The sequence below is a fragment of the Numida meleagris genome, chromosome 19, assembly GCF_002078875.1.
Source record: "Numida meleagris isolate 19003 breed g44 Domestic line chromosome 19, NumMel1.0, whole genome shotgun sequence".
In the NCBI taxonomy this organism is placed as follows: domain Eukaryota; kingdom Metazoa; phylum Chordata; class Aves; order Galliformes; family Numididae; genus Numida; species Numida meleagris.
This window is the reverse complement of record NC_034427.1, coordinates 792665-818652: the sequence shown is the minus strand read 5'-3', so window position 1 is coordinate 818652 and position 25988 is coordinate 792665. Positions and strand designations below refer to the sequence as shown.

The 25988-nt window shown below is 40.5% G+C and overlaps 1 protein-coding gene across 4 annotated transcripts in view; it reads left to right on the top strand.

The window, feature by feature from the left end:
* The window catches only part of RALGAPB (Ral GTPase activating protein non-catalytic beta subunit), a 63773-nt gene that overhangs the window by 23835 nt on the left and 13950 nt on the right, over positions 1-25988 (top strand). For 3 of the 4 annotated variants that reach the window (XR_002444155.1, XM_021416512.1, XM_021416513.1), the window contains exons 10-23: positions 2658-2859; positions 4256-4423; positions 5518-5632; positions 5871-6018; positions 8559-8623; positions 9813-9945; positions 11820-11953; positions 13647-13829; positions 16428-16579; positions 18077-18264; positions 19978-20084; positions 21662-21814; positions 22411-22620; positions 23491-23649. Coding sequence is in view for 3 of the 4 variants with exons in the window: in XM_021416512.1 (XP_021272187.1) it covers positions 2658-2859; positions 4256-4423; positions 5518-5632; positions 5871-6018; positions 8559-8623; positions 9813-9945; positions 11820-11953; positions 13647-13829; positions 16428-16579; positions 18077-18264; positions 19978-20084; positions 21662-21814; positions 22411-22620; positions 23491-23649 (2117 nt within the window). In the remaining variant the exon portion in view is untranslated. The remainder of the gene's footprint in view (positions 1-2657; positions 2860-4255; positions 4424-5517; positions 5633-5870; positions 6019-8558; positions 8624-9812; positions 9946-11819; positions 11954-13646; positions 13830-16427; positions 16580-18076; positions 18265-19977; positions 20085-21661; positions 21815-22410; positions 22621-23490; positions 23650-25988) is intronic. The other variant, XM_021416514.1, reaches the window with a different exon arrangement.

Genomic DNA, 25988 nt, shown 5'->3' with positions numbered 1-25988 from the left:
AGGCAGGCAGGAGAAACCCTGTTGAGGGAAACGTTGACTATTGCTGAGAGGCTTGGCATAGGTCTTGATCTGACCCTGCATGTGCGGAGAAGCATAAGGGATGCAGATTGCTCTCATGATGCCTGGCTACTGGAGTCTTTTTTCTCTCTCTTCTGTTTCTGGAGATTGTTTTTGAGATGTTGATCTTTTTAGTGGTGCTCTGCCTTTTATTTCTGCTTTGGAAGGTTGTTGGTGGAGCTGGTTGTCAGGGGAGGCATGCCCATGCTGGTTTGGGTTGTTAGCAGCTTGGCATACGGAGGATGGAGCAGTAATACAGTCAGGAGCTCATGGTTTGGAAGCTTATGATTGAGGAGACTCTGTAGGTAAGTGATCTTCCCCTTACGAGACATAACTGAGTCACAGAAGCCGTGGGTCCCACTGTGTGCTCCACATACAATGTAACACAGGCAAATGCACCTGAGCTGGGAAGGGTTAATACATCCTTTTAAAGAACTGATGTGCGTTGATGTGAACAGATCTAAATCTTGTTAGTATTTTGTAACTTTTTGTTCATTGTTTTGCATGATACTTTCAAAACCATAATTTTGGACCTGAATGCCGATTTCCTATGTGTTTAACAAGCTTGCTGTATCATAAAGCTTTTAATCTATTTTTTAAAAAAGCTAAAAGCTTCTTAACTTATATTACAATTTCACCATCTTAAAAGTATTTTATAACTACTGCTGTCCTTTGATTTGTTTCCATTTTATTTCTATTATCTTGCAGCATCTTTTATCCAAATTCTTCTTTCTTATAAATCTTGTAAGTAGGAACAAGTAGCTTTTCCTTAATTGCGGTCATGCTTTTCTTTTTCCATAATCCCATCTTTTATTTGTAAATTCATTCTCATTGTTTCTTGTAGCTTTTGCACTTTTACTTGAAAAAGACAAGTAATTTTTTGTGTGTGTTTTTGAATGGGGAGGATTGTTGGCAAAAGCAAATTAATCTGCCTGAATCAGTCCCATCTTTTATGTACTCTAGTCTGTGATCATGTCATGAGTTTCAGGACTTTGCACTAACCATGTTTTTTTTACTTAAAGCTTATTTTACAGATCTAGTGTTTGATTTGTATGCATTGTGCATGTAGTGTTTTTTTCCAACTACAGTATATTGCTGGATAGCTTATTTAGGACAAAAAATGGCTCATGGGAAGATGCATAAAGATTTGTGCTTATTTACTACATACGCTGTGAAAATTTCCAAGGTAACAATAGGTCAAACAATGAATTCATAGACAAAAATTAAAAGTAGGCGCTTGTCATTAGAAAGTTTCTTTTTAAAAGAAACAGAAACAAGCAACAACAACAAAAACTAAATCCAAACAAAAATCTTATCCAGAAATGAAAAAGTATTCAAAATGTCCAAGTGTTCAAGTCTTTGTTTGCAAGACTGATTGTGAATCCGATATTCCCTAGTATCCCAAGCTTGAGATAGAGTAGGTTTTCTAGTACTGGTAGAGTTGTTAGCTTGATTCATTAGGAGCACACATTATTTGTTCTGTTTGGTTTGGAGCTCGTAAAATTTCTGAAGATCAGCATAGTCTTAGCTAAAAATGAGAAAGAAAATGCCGCTTCTGCCATTAGTAATCCAAGAGTGAATTTTTTACTGTTTTTTTTTTTTTTCTTTTTCCTTGGACATTGAGGCCATTATACATAGATCTGTTTTGGCTGCCATTTTAGAAGAAATGAAGTAGCCAGCAAGATGAGTAGCCTCTTGCATCCTATGTGTGTGATACTGACGTGTGAAAGAGGTACTGGAAAAAAGACATGAATTGAATTGGGTTGGGCTGGCAGAGCCATCCTGCAAGAAGAGAGCACGAGGCTAAGCAGAATCACAGAATGGCTTAGGTTGAGAGGGACCTTAAAGATCATTGAGCTCCAGTTTCCCAACTGTAACCAGACCCCAGAACCCGGCCATGTGGTGACAGTGGTCTCTCAAGGCGTCTGCGGAGCACATTGTGTGTTAGTACTCAGGGGAGGCCTGCCTTCCTGGTAGCTTCCATCTGGAAGCAGTCTGGGCTCATACAAGGAGAGAGGGACCAAAGCAGGAGAGTGGCTCTCAGCAGATTTCTTTCTGTCATGGGTCCTTTGGAATTCTTGGATTTTTTTCTTTCTTTTTTTTTTTTTCCCTAAAAAAATAATTTGTGTTTATGCAATGTAATTGGATCAAAGTAGCTTGATGTTCAGAGCAGGATAGGCTATTAGGCAGCTGCAAGTAGACACTTGTGTGGAGGACATAGTAATGGCATGGTGAAAAAGATTGTTGGTATTTTAAGGGTGAAAGGAAAGGTGGTGCTTTCTTTTCTGGAGATGAGAACAAGGCAAGGAAGGTCCTTGTCCTCCGAGAGGATAGGGAGGTATTGTTGGATACAAGGAGACAGTTGCCAACACAAAATTGGGATTGACTTCAGATTATGAAGGTCAATTGTTGCCATCCTTCTAAGGACAAAAGTTAGTTATAGCCTCAAATAGTTCTTAAACAGAGGCACTGACTCAAATACAGTGAACTAATACCTTCATGACAACTGCTAAATTGGACTTGATCTTTGTGTCCAGGATCCCATGAGCCTATTATATATGTTAACAAACACAGTGAAATGCTGTCTTTTCTCTTCCCAGCTATAGCAACTCAAGCTAGTGTGGAGTTTCGCCGGAAAGGATCCCAAATGTCCACAGATACAATGGCTTCCAACCCTTTGTTTGATGCCAGTGAATTCCCAGACAACTATGAAGCAGGAAGGGCAGAGGCGTGCGGGACACTGTGTAGGATATTTTGTAGCAAGAAGACTGGGGAGGAAATATTACCAGCTTACTTATCCCGGTACTAACCTATCTTCCAGTTGCTTTATTGGTATAATTTTACAGCGTAAAGGAATTTGCAGTGCATAGCATTCAGTTACTGTCTGAATCCTGTCTGCCAGCTCTAAGAGCGTGGTTGGCCTGCAGGTGGTGCAGACAGAGCTCCCTCTCTAAACCGAGCGTTGGATTTGTCTGCTTATGGTGCTGGTTTCCATTGGACTTTCTTCAAGCTGTGCTTGAGGGGGAGCCCCTCCAACAGCTGGAGGGAACGTTTTTTTTTTTATCTTTCTGACACTTGAGGGTTTTAAAACTTGCCATCAAATGTTGGTAAGGTGGACAAAAATGTGCAGATGTGAGGCTGTGTTTTGTTAGACTGTGAAAGGTCTTATGCTGTCAAACAACACTGGGATGGAGTGTGGTTTATTTAATGATTTTACAGACAGAAATACACTACTATTCTATTGTTTATTTATTTTTAGTTATATTTTTTTTATTTTTTATCCTGAACTACCTCAATTTCAGTTTTATTTCTAGTAAAATAGGGCCATCTTGCCTATCATAGTCTTTGTTTTTTCAACTTTTTTGGTTAAAAAGTAGCAAAAGCCAGAGGCAGAGAATCAACTTCATAAATCATAACTCTCTCAAACTGTTCAGTTACATTTGCCATAGGTGGCATCAAAACTTCCTGCAGAACTGAACCATTTTAGTTCGTGTATGTGGTAGTGCTATATGCATTAGATGGTCTGTTTCTCTTACACAGTCAGATTCCTCTGTTTTGTTAAGTTGTAGGTTTTTTTTTTTTTTTTTGTAGTTTCTTTAATATAAATACACCTCAACCTAAAACCTGCAGAGGAATCTTAACTGCTTTAAGAGACGAGGTACTTTGGGATGATGGCCAGCTAGATAAGGTGGTTCATAGCCCTCTGCTTTTTCATTTGAAATAGGTGATTTATATTTTCATTCTCATTTTCCAGATGTTAGAATTGCTGATCACAGTGTTGTCCCCCCACAAGGATTTTGCAGTATTTTCCTTCTGTGCTGGGGAATTAGAACCAAGGTCTTGTTTACACCACAGAGGGGGCAGTAGCAGGGGGAGCACTGTTAGCAAACACCTGTGCTGTAGCTGCAGCAGCTCCCAGCCCCCGAGTTGCAACAAGGCAGATGCTGCAGCTGAATGGTGGTCTGCTGGCTTTTCTCATGTAATACATGCCATTAGTGTGGCTTTTTTTTTTTTGAAAGCTAGCTAAGTGCTCTTGCCTGTGCTAACGTAACTGAGGGGAATGCTCAGAAAAGATTCTCTCAGCTCTGATTTTTAAGCTGTTCTATGTAGAAAAGATCTAATTGCTGCACATTCATGTTCGTGTGGGATGCTGATACTTTTTATGTGCAAATAATTCAATCTTATCTTTCTTTGTCAGATTTTACATGCTTTTAATTCAGGGTTTGCAGATAGCAGATTTCGTCTGCCACCCCGTTCTTGCCAGTGTTATTCTGAACTCCCCTCCTTTGTTCTGCTGTGACCTGAAAGGAATTGATGTCGTGGTTCCGTATTTCATTTCGGCTCTTGAAACTATTTTACCTGACAGGTAAATTGCTGTTTCCTTATAGATATTATCAGAAATGTGGGGATGTGTTTATCTTCTGGGGTTTCTGTCATTCCTGGATGCCTTTCACTGAAGGAGTTCTGTAATGTGGGCCCCAGTATGTGTATGTATTTGATAGTGATAACAGCAGCATTTCATAAGCCCTAATTTTTCATTTCATTTAATGCAATTATCTTTAAAGTAATAGCAGCCCTTTTTAAAAAAATGAAATGTTTGAGTTGTGTTATCTAAGTATTCATTATTGAAAAGCAGTAGCTACGAGAATAGGGAAAAGAAGTGCTTTAGCTCAAATACTTTTAGAGCTGACTTGTTTTTAAGGAGAATTTTGCAGCACGTTGTATACTGGCTGTTACTGCAGTGACTTTATTCAGAAAGTAACCTTACACATCATTAAATGAAAAAATTGTTCATTTAGGCAGCCTAGGGAAATTGGAGTAGCTTCCTAAACTAGTGGAAGTGTTTGTCAGAGCTGTACAGATTTCTGCATATTTTGCTAAATAACTTAAGGCATTTACTACTGCTCTGTGCCTGCCTTCTTCTCCATTTGTTGTCTGTAGTGATGCTGCGTTTCAGTTTGAAGTTATGTATAAACTATTATTCATCTTCTGGGCTTAAATATGAGCTGCTGCTTCTTGTAGGTGGTTCTTACAAGTGGAAGAATTTACTAGTGCCTACTTAAAAATGTGATCTATTTTGAAGCAGAGCATATTTTATACAAGAAGCACATAAGCATATTCTGTGGATTTCTGGTAGAGCTGGGTTGTTGTGATTTGCAGTAAGCACACAGGCTTGTGACTGGCACTTCCTGCCTTGGGGTTGCAGAATATGAATAAGACTTTCACTTGCTTTATGGTTTGGTGCAAAATACTTAATTCAGGCAGGAATTCGTAATTTGCTAATTGTTTCATTGTGACTACTATAAAATAAGAATCTTGAATCTAGAAAGAAACAGCTACATTGTATATAACAAATTATTTAAGACCAAGGGGTGGCTGTATAATTAATTTTCACTTAGTTAGATTTGTCTTCAAAATCTTATGAAAAGTTGATTAATTGTATGGTGCTTTGATTTGCAGAGAACTCTCAAAGTTTAAAATCTATGTAAACCCCACAGAGCTAAGAAGAGCTTCGATTAACATCTTGCTGTCTTTGCTGCCTCTCCCTCATCATTTTGGAACCATAAAATCGGAGGTAATAACCTTACAGCTTTGTTTTACGTGTAGTATTTTGTTTTCTGGGTTGTGGAGTGGCGTCTGGGTGAGTTGTGGTATTTGGCATTCTGTTTAGCCTGAAACTCTTAGCACAAGTTTGACAGGAGCAATGTGTGCTGTGGATGCTGACTTTTGAAAGCAATGCCATGCTGGTATGTTTAGTGCAAATATGGCATTGATTTCTAATTGATACTGAACTAAATTTATTTTTCCTTCAGGTTGTCCTGGAAGGGAAATTCAGCAATGATGACAGCTCAACGTATGATAAACCAGTAACCTTCCTTTCCTTGAAGCTGAGGCTTGTGAATATACTTATAGGAGCTTTGCAAACTGAAACAGATCCCAACAACACTCAAATGATACTAGGTAATTTCAATATTTTTAATTTATCAATTGTGTTATGGAAGTGTCTTCATATCTCCTAGAATAATTTGGTACTTTCATGTGATACTTTGCAAGAAAAAGAGGTGAAATTCCTGTCAGGTCATCTTCTGTATAATCTCCCTCACATTCTCAAAACATCTTCAAAAGCCTCACATTTTTGTTAAGTAATCTCTCTCTACCATTCTAAATGTAGAATTGTACTTGAAAAGTAAAAATAGAATTAAAGCACTTTCTAGCAGCAAAAGTCATAACTCAGAATGGAAATAAGAAGAAATGTTGTTCTAATATTAGTAAAAATTCTTGAGTAATGGATTACAGGGAACATTTCAGTTTTTGCCATGCTTGAGCCTAGAAACAAATTGAAATACTGGGTAACAAGTACTCTAGCGTTTGCAGAATACAGATGGTATTTGTTTAGCACTGTGTCAATCCTCGCACAAAAGCTCCAGCATACAGTCTGCAGATATATCATGGTTTGGCAACAAACTGTTCTTTGAGGTGATTGGATGTGTTAACATGTCCGTGCTGAGGAAGTAAGAAGAAGCTGGAATCTTGCATAGTGCACAGTCTGTTAAGCAGATGTATTTTCAGCCAGGTAAAAATTTTGTTGCCTTATACTTTTTTTCCCTGATTTGCTTCTCTCTCATTATGTAGAAGTACCTTTTTCACATTATGGTGTCCTCAAAATAGTTACCGTGCCATTTTCCTTTAACAATTTAAAAAGCAAGTGGATTTGCACTGGTAGGTATCTGTCTGGTTCTGGAAGCCTGCCTGGAATAATAGGAGAGGGAGGAAAAAGGGCATAATCAATGAAGTGAATGGAAACAAATCCGGTCTGCAGAGTCCTTCTGAAAGCTTTTCTTTCAAGACAGCTCTTGAAACCTTTTCTGTACAAGCAGAAGACATGGGGATAATAATTTTGAAAGATGATTTGCAGCCAGTGCTGCAAGTGAAAGGATGTGGATGTGTGTGGTTTCGAAGTGGTTCTCTAAGTGACACTCACAGAGAATCAGTGCACATGTGGCTGTATCAGTTGCAGGACTGTGGGCTGGGTGATGTTAAATCCTACCCATGTGTTCTTACACGCCTCCACTACAAGTTGGTGCCTGCATCTCAGCTGTTCATATACTCTGCCTGTGATGTTTTTTTACCTTTACCTGGCTGACAGACCTTACTGCATTGTTTCCTCAGTCTTCCTATTAGCTACACATGTAAGAGGAGTTCATGTCCCACTGTCTTTGGTTGGAAAGGATTCATGAGTCTCTAGCTTAGCCAGAGATTCTTGCATGTGCCACCAGCCTCTCAGCAACATTGGTGTTTATTTCCAGCTGCTTATTAAATATTTGACAATGGCTGAGGTGTTTCCCTTCCTATCACAACTGGTGTTCTCCTAAACCCTCATGGCTGGGTTGGAGGAAAAATAATGCAGGTACAGGCTGTGTGCACCACTTGACATAAGGCATCCAGAACACATTGTCAGTTTTAGTTGACATGTGTGTTACTCTTGTTTGTAGCTCTCTCACCCAGGCTGGATTTTTCTGTCTACCTGCTGTCTGATTTGAATGCAGTTAAAAAAAAAAAAAAAAAAAAAAAAAAAGAAGAGGCATGAAAAATTGGATCCTGGAGGTCACTTGTAGGTAGGGAGAGTTTTGGAGTATCATGCCTCTCATGATGCTCTGACTTCCTGATTTTGGAATTTGGTTTAATGTTTTTGCTAAACTGAAATGAAATTTATATTTACTTTAATAATCTGTGAGTTTGGAGGACAATGTTGGAAATATTGGCCTAGATTTTGTTCAGAAACATCTCTGAAAAATGCTTGTGCTGGAGTGGATTTGAGGTTCATTTAATGGGTCCTTGATGAGTATGAGAATGATTGTGGTCTCTTGTGTTGATGTCTTAAGGGTTGCAGGATGGAGGAGATCTTACCTTATCTTCCAGCAGGCTGCTGCCTGTACTGGCAGCCCATTAAGTAGTGAAAGCACGTTTTTGTTTGCCACTTACCAAGTGCCTTTTGGGTCTTAATGGCCAGACTGAGGAAGGGAGGCTCCTTGTGCCAGGCACAGAGGGGAGCCCAGCCAGTGCTGTGTAACCCTTGGGGTGGCTTTGGATTACACGCGGTGCGCTCTAGCTGTCTGTTACCTAACAAATGCTGCTTTTTTACTCACAAAATCGGTAAACCTCTTTAAATGTAACCTGAGTTTTTAAATGAGCACAGTCTGCTGGGAGACAGGGAAACGTTCCAGCCCTTTTGTGAAACAAGAATCCTTCTGAACTGAGGAATTCAGGAAACCCATGTTCAAAGTGTTTTTAAAATAGCTGAAAGAATTCTCTATCTCAGCTCTCATCTGCATCAAATTGCTAAGCCTGAAGCAAATCCTTGTGTTTTATAAAACTCTTATAAAAGCTCTGTTTAAATCAGGAAGGAGATTCCTGATGCTAGACCTTCAGTGCTTCTCTGCATTTTAGGTGTAAGTAATCTACTGTGGTTTTTAGTTACCTTCTTATGCCTAATTCTTCAGGTGCAATGTTGAATATTGTTCAAGACTCAGCACTGTTAGAAGCCATTGGCTGTCAAATGGAAACGGTAAGCTTTGTTTTGTTGTTTATGTAGTTATCGCTTCAGAAAGAATATAGTTCATTTTATCTGCAATTTAAATAAGTTCAGTGAAGAGGTATGATCATATTTTCCCACTGTATTTGAAAGTATCTTTTGTTATAGAAAATTCTGTTCGGGAAATCTTCTCATTAATTAAAACTGACTTTCAGTTTCATAGAATCATTAAGGTTGGAAAAGACCACTAAGATCATGTAGTCCAGTGTCAACCCATCACCACCGTGCCCACTAAACCATGTACCTCAGTACCACATCTCCATGTTTCTTAAACACCTCCAGGTACAGTGACTCCAACACCTCCCTGGGCAGCCTGTGCAAGTGCCTCACCACTCTTTTTAAGAAATTTTCCTTAATATTCAACCTGAACCTCCCCGGTACAACTTAAGGCCATTACCTCTCATCCTATCACTAGTCAGATGGGAGAAAAGGCCGACCCCCACCTCACTACAACCTCCTTTCAGGGAGTTGCAGGGAGTGATGAGGTTTCCCCTGTGCCTTCTCTTCTCCAAACTGAACCATCCCAGTTCCCTCTCCCACCCCTCATAATCTTGTGCTCCAGACCCTTCACAGCTTCATTGCCCTTCTCTGGACACGCTCTAGGATCTCAATGTCTTTCTTGTAGTGAGGGACCCAACACCGAACGCAGCACTCAAGGTGCAGCATCACCAGCGCTGAGAACGAAGGGATCATCACCTCCTGCTCCTTCTGGCTGCACTGTTTCTGACACAAACCAGGATGCCATTGGCCTTCTTGGCCACCTGAGCACGCTGCTGGCTCACATTCAGCTGGCTGTCAGCTGACACCCCCAGATCCTCCAGTCTAACCCCTGGGGAACACCTCTCATGACTGGCTGCCAGCTGGATGTGACTCCATTCACCACCACTCTCTAGGCCTGGCCATCCAGCCAGCTCTTTGCCCAGTGAAGAGAGTACCCGTCCCAGCCACTGTCTGCCAGCTTCTCCAAGAGAATTCTGTGGGAGTCAGAGTCAAAGGCTTTGCTGAAGTCTACCTAGACTATGTCAGCAGCCTTTCCCTCCTCTGCCAGGCGGGTCACTCAGTCACTCAGAAGGAGATGATGCTGGTGTTTAACAGTGGTGGCCAGATTATGTTCTTGCTGGGCTTTCAGCGTTCTGATTTTTATTTTTTTCTATATTTGCAGAATGGTGGTGAAAATAACCTCTTCAAAAGCCACAGTCGTACTAACAGTGGCATTAGTACTGCAAGTGGAGGCAGTACGGAGCCGACGACACCAGACAGTGAACGACCAGCGCAAGCCCTTCTAAGGGATTATGGTAAGGATAGCTCTTTGGAAAAAAGTGGTATTATTATATCCTAACTTGATTTTTTTCCCCATGTTGTAGTTCTGGCTAATACATTAATGTGCATGAGTGTTTTGAAGCCAAGATGGATACTCCTTTGTTTTTTGCTGATTTGATCCCATATGCACCCATATATGGTGCTCACGTGTGCTGGTTGGTTTTTGTGTTAGTTGGTTTTTAATCCTGCTAAAGGACTCTCCCAATACAACTTCTTAAAAAGCTTATGGAAAACTGTTTTACTTTATCAGGCATTTTCAAGATGTCTAATTTTAATGAACATTAATGCGATAAATGTATATCGGCTGCAAATTAATGACTTCATTTATTTTGGTAGCATTCCAAGTTTAGTAGTACCTTCTCTTAACTGTTTTTAAAGACTATTTGGGAGACTCCTGTTTTTACAAAACTAAGAAGCAGAAAGCTTTCAATGTGTCATTTGTTATAACAGGATTTCATCAATTAACATGTCCTACTAAGTCTTTGTGTGGTAAGCCAGCTGAATGTGGAGATTCTGGAATTTCATTTGCTCCTTCATGCTATAGCAATGTAATTGATGTTAGCCAACTGAATGTGAAAACAGACCACATTGTAGGCTAGGTGGGAAACTGTTCTCACCAGACAAAAATGTTTCTTTCCCCCAGTTCTCAGTGTAAGAAGAGAGATTAGTGGGAAAGATTTTAGCGTATTCACATGTATATGGTATATATAGATACAGGAATTTGCATAAGTGTGTTAGTGATTTCTCTAAAGGATTTGTCTGAAGTGATTTCAAGTGCTAGTTTTTACTACACCACCTTAATTATGTGTTTAATTCATATGTTTTCATTGGTTTTTCTGGCATCTCTCAATGTAAAATATTCCTTTGTAAGGTTAAAAAGAATGTGTTTTAAGTAGTTGAGTCGCTGACTTTTCAAACCATAGTATAAATTGAAAGATATTTTTTGTAATATTTTGTCCCCAAACTTGTTGGCATTATTGATTGATTTTACTGGATATAAGAAAAAAAATCCTGTGCCCTCAAGGTAAGGTTATAATAAATTTATGAAAGGAATTTCAACTTTTCTGCTGGATGCTTGAAGGGAAAGTTGGAAAACAAGATGGTTTATTTTTACTGGTTAATTGTAGCTGATGTTTGAATCTGCTGCTAGGGTGACAGAGGACATTGTTTCTGAAATTAATTTGCCTACTTCAGTTTTAACAAGCGTATATAATATTGAATACTATGAAGTTATGAGCAACTGCTCCTAAAAGTGCTTCTTTTTTTTTAATTTTAGCTAAAAGTTCAGGAAAATTAAAAGTTTAGAAACAATTATCTCTTTTCTTCCAGAATGGTTTCTTTCATTATCTACACGTAAATATCTAATGCAGCTTCTGATAAATACAGTGTATAGAGAGAATAAGAAATGTCTTGCTTAGATATCTGAAGTTACATGTGCTCTGTTGGTTCATTACTATGAGTACTGATGTCTAACATACGTGACTAATGCCTAAATCCTTCTGAGTCTGAAAGACCACAATATAAGTGTGGAGCAAACAACAGCACAACCTGAAACGAGCTGTTCTGTTGCTGAAATGCACCAGAGTGCTGTGATTGTCCAAAATGTCTTTAAAAGAAACAAAACCAAATTGAGATAAGATGCTAATCTGAATGCATTTGTGTAGTGCACTGGTGTTGCATACAAGGGAGTTAGCCTGTGCAGGAGAGACCTAATTTCCAGATTCTGGGTTGCGTATAATTTTATGTGCGTATCGTGGCTGCTTTGGCTTGTGCCTGTGCTTTGCTTATTGTTACTAATGCTTAGTTATTTTCCCTCCCTGTGGTATGTGGTACTGGGGTTATATCCTAGCTCTTAATACAGATACGGCTGCAGGACTTCTGATACGCAGCATTCATCTGGTAACCCAAAGGCTTAACTCACAGTGGAGGCAGGACATGAGCATCTCACTGGCTGCGTTGGAACTTCTCTCTGGATTGGCAAAGGTGAGAGATGAAGTTTTAGTTACTTCAGCCTCTTCTCAAAGGGGCCATTCCTGTTCTGTCCAGGTGAAAGTCATGCCACCAGGCAGACATCTGTGCACAGATGTTCTCTTTGCAGAAAAGAAAGTACACTCCTCCTTGTGTAGGATTGCTCCATCTTATCCTCACACACATACTCAGTGATTTAAGCAAAGTGAGTGCAGTAAATACCTTCGGGCTGAAAGCGAAGCTCAGGGTGGGTGGTTCAGATACATGTAGCTCTACTGTATGATTCTGGCAAATTTTAGCTGGTTGGGTCCTAATCTTTCTCATGGAATCACATATGAGTGGTTTTGCTTTGCTCTTTTAAAGCTTGGAGTCAGCACTGAGCCATGGTGGGCTGCGTGCTGTTTTCGTTACTGCAGTAGCGTGAGCTGAAGGACACATTTGAAAGTATTCTGCAATGAGTTCAAACATGGTTACAGTGTGTTCCTGAGCACAATACAGAATCACGGGTTCCTGATTAAGCTAGGATATCCTCCAGTCCCCACTTTGGTGTGCAATGAGATGAGACTGTAAAAACATGTTTTCAAATATCTACCCAGTTTAATATTAAACATTGTAATCTTTGTATAATTCTCAAGTGACTGGGACATCCAGGGTAGTCCTCTTTTTCTTAGTAATGAATCAAGTCAAAAGAGATCTCTACATACTGCATAGCTGCAGAGCAGAGAACCTGTTCTGCTTTCACCTTTGGAAACCACTATTCCCAAAGCCTTTCCCAGGTTAGGGGATGCCTTGTCCTGTATCTTTTCAGCTCCAGGTTATTACTGGGACTTGGTCCATTAGAAAAATGATGTTTCCTGCAAGAGTGCTGGTTCCCCAGCCTACTTGTCCTAAGGGACTCTGCCATATATCTTATGCTTCCAAAGGAAGCTCCAAATTATTGTACGTACCGTTGTTGAGTATAGCTGTCTGGCTCCCGTGTTGTCACCAGTAAGACCATTCAGCAAGATGCTGGTGGTGCCCCTCAAATAATGAGTAAGACTTTATATGGCATAGTCAAATGCTACAGAATAGGAAAATGCAGGTTTAACTGGCTGCTCCTGTGTCAGTTCATATGAAGAGAGATTGAGTGATCTGGTTAACTTTAGTCTGCTCATCCTTGTCACTTGATGTGCATAATCCTTCACTAGCCCTCACGGTCCAGAGCCTTGCTCCCTGAGGCCCAGCTGGGCAGGGATAGAAGCTGAGGGGGTTTTCTGCAAATGAAGTTTTTTTCTGGTTAATCTGCTTGTCTGAGCATGGTTGTTTATCAGAGAGAAAGTGAAAGAAAAGCACTGTGCTGACAGAATTTGCCTAGTGGAAAAGGATGGGAGCAGAATGAAGCTCCCTGGATGGGACAATGGGCAGTGAGTGGTTTCTTAGAGATACCATGTGGACATGAGTAGGGTTGCTGAAGCTGAAGGAGAGGTCTTTGCTGGAAATAAGTTTAAAATACAAATATATTCAGCTTGTTATTAGTTTCTTATCAACCAGAGTGGTATATTCTTGCTCTTGGAAACAAAGCCAAGTGATGTGGTGGCACCTTAATGCAGCGTTTCTTTTGGTTCCAGTATCCATCATTGTTTAACATTTTCACCGTGAAATAGTTCAACTGTTTATTCACATTTCTTAAAACTGCATTTAGAAATGCTCTTCTACTTGCTTCATACAGGTGAAAGTGGTTGTTGATTCCTCTGATCAAAAGCGAGCTATTAGTTCTGTGTGCAGCTACATAGTGTTCCAGTGCAGCCGGCCAGCCCCACTCCACTCCCGTGACCTTCACTCTGTGATAGTTGCAGCTTTCCAGTGCCTCTGTGTCTGGCTCACCGAGCACCCTGACATGCTGGATGAGAAGGTAAGAATCTCTGGTGTGTGTATTCGCAGCGCCCCAAATTGATATGCCTTTTGTCCTCAGCCTATCAATGTTTCAGACTTTAGAACAACGTGTCTTTGTAGTTTTCAAAAGCAAAGCAGGTGTTTCAAAACTAGTTTACTTGGAAAATAGCTTTCAATTTTGATTTCTCCTCTTCATTCACTGAGAATATTTTTGGCTTTTCAACCACCTTTCATATAAATAAGAAAGTATCTTGATCTTTCTTCTTGCTTTGTAAACTGAAAAAAAGAAGAAAAAGCCTGAAATCGAAAAAACAGAGAATTAATGGGGAAATATGAGAATTATTGGCCGATAAATAGTGTAGTTACCTGCTGCAGATAAGCTTCCCTAAAAGCAATGTCTTTTCTCATTTCTCAGCTCTTACCTAACTGAAGCAATTTAACAATGGAATTGCTTTAATGCTAATATTTTGATGATCATAAAAGCATAAGAATCACAGAATGGCTTGTGTTGTAAAGAACCTTAAAGACCATTGAACTCCAACTCCCCTGCCACAGGCATGGTTGCCAATCATTAAATCAGGTACCGGCTCAAGGTGCCCAGGGCTCCATCCAGGCTGGCCTTGAACGCTTCCATGGATGGGGCATCCCCAGTTTCTCAGGGCAGCAGTGCCAGGGCCTCACCGCTCTCTGAGTAAAGAATTTCCTCCAAGCATCTAACCTAAATCTCCCTTATTTTTGTTCAAAGTTATTCTCTCTCATCCTATCACTATCAGACTGTGTAAAAAGTCAGTCTCCCTCCCATTTATAAGCCCTCTCTAATTACTAGAAGGCTGCAGTAGCATGTTCCTGGAGTCTTCTCCAGGCAGAACAAGCCCAACTCTCTCAACCTTTCTTGATAGCAGAGGTGCTCCAGCCCTCTGATTGTCTTTGTGGCCTCTTCTGGACCCTCTCTGACTGCTCTGCATCCTTCCTGTGCTGGTGGCCCCAGGCTTGTGCACAGTACTCTAGATGCAGTCTCACAAGGGCAGAGCAGAAGGGGACAATCTCCTCCCTGCCCCACTGCCCCGCTCTGTTGATGCTGCCCAGGATACTGCTGGCATTCCAGGCTGCAATCACACACTGCTGGCTCAGGTCCACCTTCTCATCCACCAGGACCTTCCTGCTCCACAGGGCTACTCTGAAGGAATTCTTTTCCTGGTCTATACACATATCTGGGATTGCCCCAACACCAGTGCAACACCCTGCACTTGGTCTTGTTGAACCTCATTAGGTTTGTGTGGCCTGTCCAGGTCCCTTTGGATGGCATCCCTTCCTTCTGTACTATCACCTGCATCACTCAGCTTGGTTTCAGACTTGCTGAGGGTGTGCTCAATCCCACTGTCTGCATCACTGATAAAGATGTTGAACAGCACTGGTGCCAGGACTAGAAGCCGAGCAAGGCAAAGCTCAATCCAAGATGCAGTTTCCTGGGGGAGTTTGAAAAGAACAGGAAATGGAAGATGCATGTTGCTGATCTGTTCATGTCATACTCTCAAAAAAATCTTCTTTTTTTTGTATGAGCTTCTGTTTTCATTGTATGTTATCTTATGGAGACAGCTCAGTAATCTGCATATATATTAAAAAAAAATAAAAAATAACAGGCAGAGTTTACAATAAAGATGCTTTCTGCATGCACTTTGGGAAACTGGCAGTTGGTAGTAGGTGACCAGGAAGGGGTGATTTCCCTGGAATCAGCATGGTTTTATGCAGTTACATTATGCTTTATTTTTCTTTTTTTGCTTATTTTTCTACATGAATTGTGAATGCAAGAAACCAAACAGGCCAAAGCACAGACCCTGCCTGGTTTCTGGTGGTAAAAACTGATCATTGATTTGTGTTCTGATTGCAGACAGCTACTTGTTCTTGACAAAACTTTCCTCTTTAATCCCTTGCTTACGCCATCAGATCACAACTTTTGTTGTAGCAGTCCAGATATTTCAGTCATTTCAAATCATTTATTTTGCAGTGAGCAATATTTGTCAGTCATACCTGTGGTCCCACTGAGTGTTGGCCTGTTTTGTAGTATGTTTGTTGATGCTTTGCTGTGTACTTTTGGAACACTGTTATTGTTCTCTTGATGACTAGATACTAGGATATTTTCCTTCCTTATGGATGCTCTTGGCAATTGAAAGATTTGGAAAAATTTTTTTGCAATTTTCCAGATGAGTTAAATCTTAGTATCCTTAGAACTTAATTAAATTTTCTGCAGATAATTTCAGAAATGCATTTATCTTTTAAAATATGTTTATATTTTTCAATTGCATTCCTAGCCCTCTTGGCTGTTTTGTACATGTCTGATGGAATATATTGTGTATGTATTAATTCAGAGCACTTTCTAGCATTAGACATGCAGGCATACTAACACAATTAGACATCTATATACAGAGAAAATATAATTCTTCTGGCAAACGTGGTCTTATTTCAACACTGTCAGTTAAAATAATTTTCTGCCTTTACTTCTGAGCTCGTGCTAGCAGCAGCATGCTGTTTAAATGAATGATCTGTTGCTGTTGCACTGAGGTCTTTGAGATGTTTGCTGGGGTGCTTCTGTTTTAAGATAGTTCCTCATGTGTTTTAGGATTGTTTGAAAGAGGTACTGGAGATTGTGGAGCTGGGTATTTCAGGAAGTAAATCCAAGAGTAGTGAACAAGAGGTCAAGTACAAAGGAGATAAGGAGCCAAACCCTGCATCCATGAGAGTGAAGGATGCTGCTGAAGCTACGTTAACATGGTATGTAATTTCTCAGAGTATGTTCATTGTTCTGCATTGCCTTGCCAGAGAATGTTTTAATGAGAGGTTTCCACCTGGTATGTAGTTGAGAACATCTGAAAAGTCATCCAGAAGTTCCTTATGGTTTGTCTTTTGGGCACGGTTGTCCTGTGCTCTGCCTTTGCTGTCTTCCCCTTCCCATTACAGACGTCCAACAAGAAAAAGATTCCTGTAATTGCTGTCTTCTTTCTGCCCCTTCCTTTCCTTGCAGAGCAAAGCCTTCCTGCTGCCCCTGGTGTTCCGCTCTTTGCCAGTGCAGAGAGCAGCTCCTTGTGTCTCCTGCTTCCCCTTGTTACCTTGTCCTTCCGTTCCCACAGTCTTCTCTTTGGCCTGACAAGTTAGATTCCCCACACTGATGGGGAAACTGATAGACGCTGTCTCCTGTGTAACACAGCAGGCAGTGACACACGTAGCAGGTGTAAGTTAAGGCAGAGTGGGATGTCATTCTGCCCGCAGAACTGGCCTAGCTTAATAGATCTGGGAGACTCTGCTGGAAACGTGATTGCAGGTGATGTGTGGGTTGGGGAGAAGGAGCACAGAAGTAAATTGAGATTGACTCCAGAGAAGCTGAAAAGCACTGTTTTACTGGATGAATAGCATGATGGTGTAGACAGGACAAATTGAAGATGAGTAGGATAAACATGTTTTGCAAAAGGTGAGAGCTGCTTGCTTATTTTGTTTGTTTTACTTCACAATAAAATCATTATAAACTTTACTATTAGTAAAAACAGCTGCAAAATTATAAAAGCAGGTTCTCATTGGAACTTGTGGACAAACCTTTGTTGTTGCCTGAAAGTGCCCTTTTTTTGTTTAGAGGGATGCAAATATCTGTCTTCCAAGGGAAAAGTGTGGCAGGAGGACTTCAATAAATTTATTTTTGATCTGAGTGATGACATTAAGAATGCAGCCCCATGTCAAGTCATATGAGCTCCAGTCACTGACACTGCATGGAAACCTCAGCTCTCACTGTTGGCTCCTGTCATAGAGGATTTAAATTAGGAAGATCCTGCACAATTTCAAATTATTTATATGTATACATATATATATATATATATTTTAGGAGCTTTGTATATGCCTTGCTTGTTGATATTGAACAGTGGGTTAAATTAGGGATCTCGAATCATCCATAATATTCTTATAAGAACAAACAGAAAAAAGCTGTGGAATTACAGGTTATTTTTTGCTTTAAAATATCTTAATTTCTTTTTGACCTAGGTTATAGGTAAACTTGTTCTATAGGCAGATTACTCTTCTTTGTAAGATTCATGTACATTTTTTCTGAAATTACTGGTTCTGTTTTAAGACGAGCTGATGGGATAGTGCAGGTAATTGGCTTGGGGTTACCATAAGGGGAACTTCTATGTCAAGATACAAATGAAGAACAGAGTGAAAGTCTGTGCTTGGGTGGAACAATAGATCTTAATCTGTCATGACTTCTAATTTTTTTCCCATTTGCAGTATTATGCAGTTACTTGGAGCATTCCCTTCTCCCAGCGGCCCTGCTTCCCCTTGCAGCTTAGTGAATGAAACCACATTAATTAAATATTCTCGCCTACCCACCATAAACAAGCATAGTTTCCGTTACTTTGTTCTGGATAATAGTGTCATCCTCGCCATGTTGGAGCAACCTCTAGGGAATGAACAAAGTAAGTTCAACACTCGCTATTCCTCGTTCCTCTTGTTAGAACTCTCAGCATGCAGTTATATTAAAAAAACAAGGTGCTACGTCGTGTGCTTCTCTGTGTTTCAGGGCCTTACCTGTTCTGTGGGCATGCGGTTGAATAGAGTGTTGCTGTGCAATGAAGTGGCAGGGCTAACTTCCATGTCAGTGATAGCTGGACGTATACAATCCTGCCTAAATAATTCACACAGTTGCCCTTCATCCTTTGAGACCAGATGCTTGCAGCTGACTGCCATTGGAATGATAGCTGATGGACAAAAGCAGTACCATTGCATTATGAAGGCATCTATGAGAGAGAGAGCTTGTATTAAAAAAATCTATTATATACACGATGCTTTGAACTGAATGACTGATCTCCTTAAATTCCCCCTGTGAATCTTCATGTATCAAAGCACTGCCTAACAGAATAGATTAAACTCTTCTCTTGTACTGGCTCCACTGATGCTAAGAGGAAAGTCGTTTTTTTATGAGTTGTGTTCCAGGATGCTCCAGTCTCATGGGGCATCGCTGTACAGATCCTGCAGCCATTGCCACATGTCCACCCTCAGTCTGGGTTGGAGCCAGCGTGTTCCTGTCTGCAGTGATGTAGAATGTCCAGAACAGCTGAGCACTTCTCACCCTTATTCTGCCTGTGCTAAATGAATTACTGAGGAATCCTGTAAAGCTATTATAATCTGAAATTAAATTAGCTTTACTTGCTGTGCAGAACTTGCTTACAAATCCCCTTTGAAATACAAGATTAATTGCAGTAATGTGTAAGTGTGTCGGCTCTGTTCGGAGGCAGACCGCTGAAGTGAATCATTGCAGGGAGTTGGTTTGGTGTGCTGCCCATGAAACACCAGGGAAAAACTGCTCATCTGGTAGTTACCCAGTGGTGTCTGTTTATGGTTTACATGCACAAAAGATAAGACACAGATCTTTAAAAGGTGAAAAGCTGTAGAGGTATGATTCCTCTTCTAAGATGGCCTTTAAACCTTGAGTGGAGACTGGAATCCGTGCCACAGAACCCTGACTGTGCAAATGGAAAGGCACTGTGGGAGGACTGCAGTCTAAGCTGCTCCCTGAACAGCGTCAATATTGAATTCAGAGTGGGGTGCTCATGGCTTTGTCCAGGTGAGCCTGGGGAGGACACTTTCTCTGTGCTCCTATTCCAGTGCCTGGCTTCTTTTAGAAATGTTTTCACTGCATGAAGTCAGGATCTTCCCCTGTCTTAGTTTGACCATTATCTCATGTCTTTCCACCATTCTTATTGCCATTATTTGTGTGGGACCTTTGTGGAAAGTCACGGGGTTATCATGGAAACCACGTGTTTCCATATGACTATTTCTTGTACCTAAACAGGCAGTGGCTGAATTTTTTATTTTTTTTTTTTTTTTAATTCATGGGAGCAACTTGGAGAGAAAATCAGTGATCTGCATGAATTTGGACAAAAGTTACTTTTAATGATGAAACAGAGCTGATCTGGCTACTACTGAACAGAGTAGTTCTTCGCTGCAAAGAGGAGGGTTACGCTCAGTGTTTACTCCTCACCAGAATCTGTCTTCAGGGTCAGAGAAGGAGTTATCCTTGAAAACAACATCTCTGTAATATGTGTGCTTCTTCATGGTTTAACTACTGTTCAATGAAGTATTTGTGATTTATGATGATGTGTTCTTCTTTTCACCCACGTGCTTTGCAGATGACTCTTTCCCCTCTGTCACGGTTTTGATCCGTGGGACATCTGGAAGATTTGCATGGGCCCAGCAACTCTGTCTTTTACCAAGAGGAGCTAAAGCAAATCAAAAGGTCTCTATCAAAGCCCATAAAGAAATCTTTAACTTAGAGATGTTCAGCAGAAATTCCACTAATGTGAGACAGCCCCACAGATCTGGTGATTATACATTAAGGCTGAGCCATGGGGCCTTTAGCTGTAGGTAATGTGACGCATCTCTGGTGACTCTTTACAACTCATGATTGGTATTAAATATAGGCTGTAAAAGCACTGTTGCCTTCTAGGTTTGTGTAGGAGGGTGTGGGAACTCTCCTTATTCTCGTTTTTTTGAAAGCATCTTTTAAAGTGATGGAGCAATGGACAGTGTGTTTAGTGTGTAGGCATGACTGGTGGTGCTGATGTTAGGATGTCAGGGAAAGCTTTTGCAGCAGGGGGAACAAAGTCTGGAGATAACGTGTGAGGTGCTGCTGAGAGAGCAGCTGTTAAAACTGCAGAGCTCAGTGTTGCAAAGATGGCTGTAAAATTGCTGCGGAAAAATCTATTTAGGTGGACTTTGGAATGCTTCTGGACAGCAGTAGCGGAGGCTAAATGGCCCAATTGTGTTTTAAATAGAATCTCTTATTGCAGTTGCCTTGTGTTACCAAAATTTCTTTCTTTGTAAACATTTCCCAAATGTTCAAACTGTTCATATAATGTAGCTGAAATGTGGGCCTGTCAGTCTCAGCTGTCGTGTTAACCTTTAGATGACTGTGATCTCTGCAAAGCAGCCCTTGGGAGGACGCTTCACTCGATGCCGTTGGAGCTGTGCTGTCATTGTAGCTGAAGCGTTTTGCTAAATAGTGTCAGTCCAAGTGTGTTGCCTCCCACACCAAAGGAAAAGTCACACCTTGGATGGAGACCTAACCAGTTTTAAGGGAACTGTTCCAACTTAAAAGCACTACATAACTTCAAGATTTGCCATTTTTAAGCATACTTGGTAGTAAATAGATTTATAAAGCAGTATTCAAGGTGTAATTAAAGGTCTTTCTTGCTTGGAGCTTACGCACCTGCAAGCCTGCAACTAGACCTGCTGCTTTCATTGGTAACTTCAATTTTTGAATTACACAGTATAGCATAATATAGCAGCAGTGGCAAAACTGCATGAGGATAGATAATGCAAGGCTATTGCTACTCTGGCAGGACATCTTGCTGCTGTCCCACAGCATTGCTGCTGTTCACTTCAGGACTTCTCAGCTTGACTTGTTGAGATCATCATAGTCAGTAAGGCATAGCTGTTAGCTTTCTTTAAACACGATTGGAATTGAGTTTAACCTAAAAATAAGATTTTGCCACATAAGCTTGCTGTTTTTAACAGGATTTGCAACTGCTTAGAGTTAGGTGGTAAGCAAGTGTAATAAGTACGATTACAACCACTGAAGGGCAGAACGGTGTCTTCCTGTTTTGTTTTTATTTTTTAATTTACAGTGAGATTTTCAATACAAGTCTATTCAAGTTTGAGGCATGACTGAATGCTTTTTAATGATACCTCTCATGTAAGGATTAGTAAATCTGTGATGGGAGGGAACATTTCCCATCTGCTGTTAGAAGGTCTTGTCTAATGATGCAACGCCCTGAATGAAACTGTCCCCCTCCTCACCTTTTTTTTGGTCAGACTTTTGTACCAGAACGTCGACCAGCTCCTAAAAATGATGTTGGGCTGAAATACAGTGTGAAGCACCGCCCTTTTCCTGAGGAAGTGGACAAGATCCCGTTTGTGAAAGCAGACTTAAGCATTCCTGATTTACATGAAATTGTGAATGAGGAGGTAAGTAAGGCTTTGTCTTCAACTTTATTTTACTCATTTTTTTTGTCTGTTCTTGAATCACACGCTAACTTCTTACTCTTCAGCTTGACTAATTCATATTAATCAATGGAATAATAAACTGTGGACAAATGAATCTGTGCATTACCCCAGGAAGGTGGCAGTGCCTGTAATGTTCCTGGGGAGCACCACTCAGCACATTTTATTCCGGATGCCAATAGCCTGTGCACCACTATTGCTAGGAAGCAGTGACTTGTGATTTGTTGCATCTTCCAGGGAAATGGAAGGGGCATTTGCTAGATCTCTTGTGGTGCGTGTGTAAAAATAAAGTATTTTAAAGCTTTGCAGTACTTTAGTTTTTATTTATTTAGGGGGAAGATGCTGTATCTGATGCTGGGTACATAAATTTGCAACAGCTCTCCCAGGCAAACAGGGTTTTGAGATATTCACTTTGTAACCTCCTGAGGTCTCATTGATTGTGCTTTAATAAACATCCTGGTGGAGTTGCAGCTGCTGCATGCGACTTACAGCTTTGCTAAATGAGGGAGCTGTTATAAGTGCTTTGAGAGCTTAGTATTTGTCTGTACAATGTATTTCAGCTTGAAGAGCGACATGAGAAGCTGAGGAATGGCATGGCCCAGCAGATTATTTTTGAGACTTCCATAGATCAGAAAAGTGAAGAGGAGTGGCGTAAGAAGAGTTTTCCTGATCCAATCACAGAGTGTAAGCCCCCACCGCCGGCACAGGAGTTCCAGACAGCACGCCTGTTCCTCTCCCACTTTGGGTTTCTATCACTAGAGGCGTTGAAGGTGACCTGATACTTCTTAGTGTTATACTAATGGCATGAGTACCGCTATGGCTTGGATTAACAAAAGAGGAAAACTTAAGTTTCATTTGTGATTTTTTTTGTGCAGTGCCAGCTGCTTTTGTACTGTCATCTGCTTGAGTAAGGTGGCGAGTTTCCATCTTTCAGGATTGTGAAAGGCCATGCCTGAATTTGACGTTATTCTTCCAGCTTGTTAGGAATGCTCTGTAAGCATTTCTAAAATATGACTGCCATACAAGTTTCTGTTCCAGAAATTGTGTTGAAGTACTCCAAAATGTTTATATACAGTTAAACCACATTTAGGTTGTAAAGTTCATCCCTTTGAAGTTAAAATACCAACAATGTATTTTAAAAAAAACCCATATCCTTACAATGAAATTCTATCTTTTAAGTGAGAATTTTGCCTTTCATGTGTTGCATTTTCTTCCAGAAAACTATCAACGTTAGGAGGCAATGTAGCTATTGCAAAAATAAATATAAAAATGTTTAGTATTATGTATATTGCTGGTATATAGGTTACGGAAATAAAACTGAAATGAAATGCAACTGTAGACAGTAATGGAGCATTCTGAAAGTCTCCGCTGCTTTTGTTGTGGAATGGAACATTTTTTGAGCAAAATATTACTTGTGTTTTACTTGAAAAATGTGAGTTTTCTTGTCTAATGAGAATAACTTAAATGCAACAAACTGTCAGACTTCTGCTTGCTGTTGATCATTTATAGCATGATTATATTGGATCAGAACTTTTTTGTATGATTTTGATTCCTTTTTAATGGATCATTGTGAAAACCACAAAGATCTTTTCAAACAGGAACATTTTTTTTAAGCTATTGAACTCTTGTCTGTCCAATAGGAGCCTGCTAACAGTCGTCTACCTCCTCACCTGATTGCACTTGACTCTACTCTGCCTGGGTTTTTTGATGACCTTGGGTACTTGGATTTACTACCTTGTCGTCCTTTTGATACTGTTTTCATTTTCTACATGAAGGCAGGCCAGAAGACAAGCCAGGAGGTAAGAGAACGCATAGAGCAGAGCACTGGAGCCAGTGGTTATAGGCTTTGGCTTTATTTACGACAGGAGGTATAACAAACCACTGCGTATTTTTCATTTGGAAGGTGATGTATGTTATTATCTGCATTTAGGATTTCTGTGAAGACTTAATAAAACATCTTGTAAGTATATGAATTAAAGAATATATTTGTAGAGTTCAAAGATCCATATCAGAAATGTATTTCAGTTTGTAGGGAGAGTTTGTTTTTGGTTCATGCAATATTCAGGTAGTTTGATTTTTATGTTAAACATATGTTAAAGAAATCAGGAACTTATTGTAAGAAATTATTACTGCTTTGTAAGTCTTTACATTACACTATTTGCACTGAAATGCGATTAGGTTAACTAGGTTAATTTGTGCAGATCTAAATCATGATTTCTTTAGACTGTGATCTGGAAATTCACTAAGAGTTTCTAAGAAGGCTTACAGGCTCAGTGGAGATATTTCTATAGTACTTCTAATTTCTATTTGTAGTTGTTGTACTAAAGAGTAGAAGCATGGCTTCAAAAATAATTAGCGTGTCATTCCCTTGTGTCACTGTCAACGTTCAGGTGACAGAACACAGCAGCACCTTCCATGTCTGAGGGGAACACACCACCAATTCTTGAGGCTAGCATCATGCTGTTTGTGAGTTTTCAAGTCCAAGTTTAGAGTAGCAAGTAAGCAGTCTCCAAAGTCAGTAAGGTATATGGGGCGTGATGACTTCCAGCCATCCAGAAATGTTTTGCACTTGCTCAGCTAGCAGAACACTTTCTTCCTCTGATGCTTGTATACAGTTATGGATTTAGGCAGGTGAGATTTATGTGCAGAAGTTAGTCCTGCAGAATTTGCAGACCTTTGGAAACCCAGTTAGTAGTCTGTACTCAGAAGGATTTACCATGTCAATTTAAAAAAGTCTTTTATATTTGAGAGATTCTGAGTATTAGGCTGACAGTGTAAAGATGGCATTCCTGGGATCCCGGGACATCTTGCTGTGATTCCTAAGCCTGCTTGGTTGTGTGAAGTCAGAGGCAGTCAAGCTTGTAAGATGCTTGTTTGTCTCTACAGACCTGAGCTGGGAGAAACTGCTGCTGTTTCTGTGATTGAAAAGAAAGAGAACAGAAATAAGTCAGTGGTAAATTTCAGTATTAGCGATCAGGAGGGGAGGAAATCAAAGCTAAGCCATGGCACTGCTTAGGGCAGGGATCGCTGTGTGGTGCTACGTAGCCATCCTTGTGCGTGTGCTCATGCAGCTCTAACTCGGGACCTAATTCTGTTCTGCAAGGTGATTCCCACTCCTGTCACAAGGAGTAGCAGCAGCTCTACATCTGACACTGCACAGCCTAGAGCAGTGCCATCTAACCCGGGTGTTGCTAAATGAGTCCCAGATGCTCTGCTGTGGTGGTACACATTGATGGCTTAGAGTGTCATGGAATTTATGTATGCAGGGTAATGAAACTGCCCAGACTGTTTTTATATTTTGATACTTAATAACATTGACTATCCTTTGAACATACTCCCTCATCCTTACTTTAAGATCTTTTTTTGAAGGTGCTCAGTTATAAAACTGTACATTTATGTAAACCTTGAGCTTGCATATTTTCTGCGGCTGTTGTTGCTGCTCTTCTCTGAATTCATTCTGAAGCGTAGCTCTGACTTTGTTGAGCATATCGGTAATATTTCAGTGCAGTGTGTCTAGTCACTGCTGAATATTGAGTGGAGTGCTAGAGCTGGGTGCCAGGGTACAAGGCGTTCCTTGCTGTGAGCTTTCTTTCCAGGGCCTGTCCCCAGCTGTATGGTTTCTGCTGCAGTGGAGTCTGTGTCCCAGGGAGAGTCCCAGCTCTGTCCCCGTACAAACAAACTCCAAAGAAACTCTGGCCACAAAGCAAACTCCCTGTGGCTCAGAAAGAAAGGACAGATGCACTGCACGATGTTATCTCTTCCCTGTATCCCGGGAGTTCAGTAGGCCAAATAGCAAATCATCCATGTTCCCCTGCGCACCGCTTGGTGCAGCTCTCGAGCCTCACTCCATCACGCTGGGATAAGGATGTATTTGGATGAGGAAACGCCCCAGATCTTAATGCAAAGTGGGATTAAGTTTCAAAATGAGCAATTCAGTGTGACATTTGATTGAAGTGCTTGCTCAATCCTGCTGAAAATTGTTTTGCAAAATCAGTTTCATTATTTAATGTGTGGTGAGGCCGGTGCTCTAAATCACCGTGTCATGTGATGAAATGCGTTCCTCCAAAAATTTCCCCACAGTCTAATAGTAAAACCTGTCCAGAAAATCCTCATATTGTGTCTGGTATTAATGCAGATT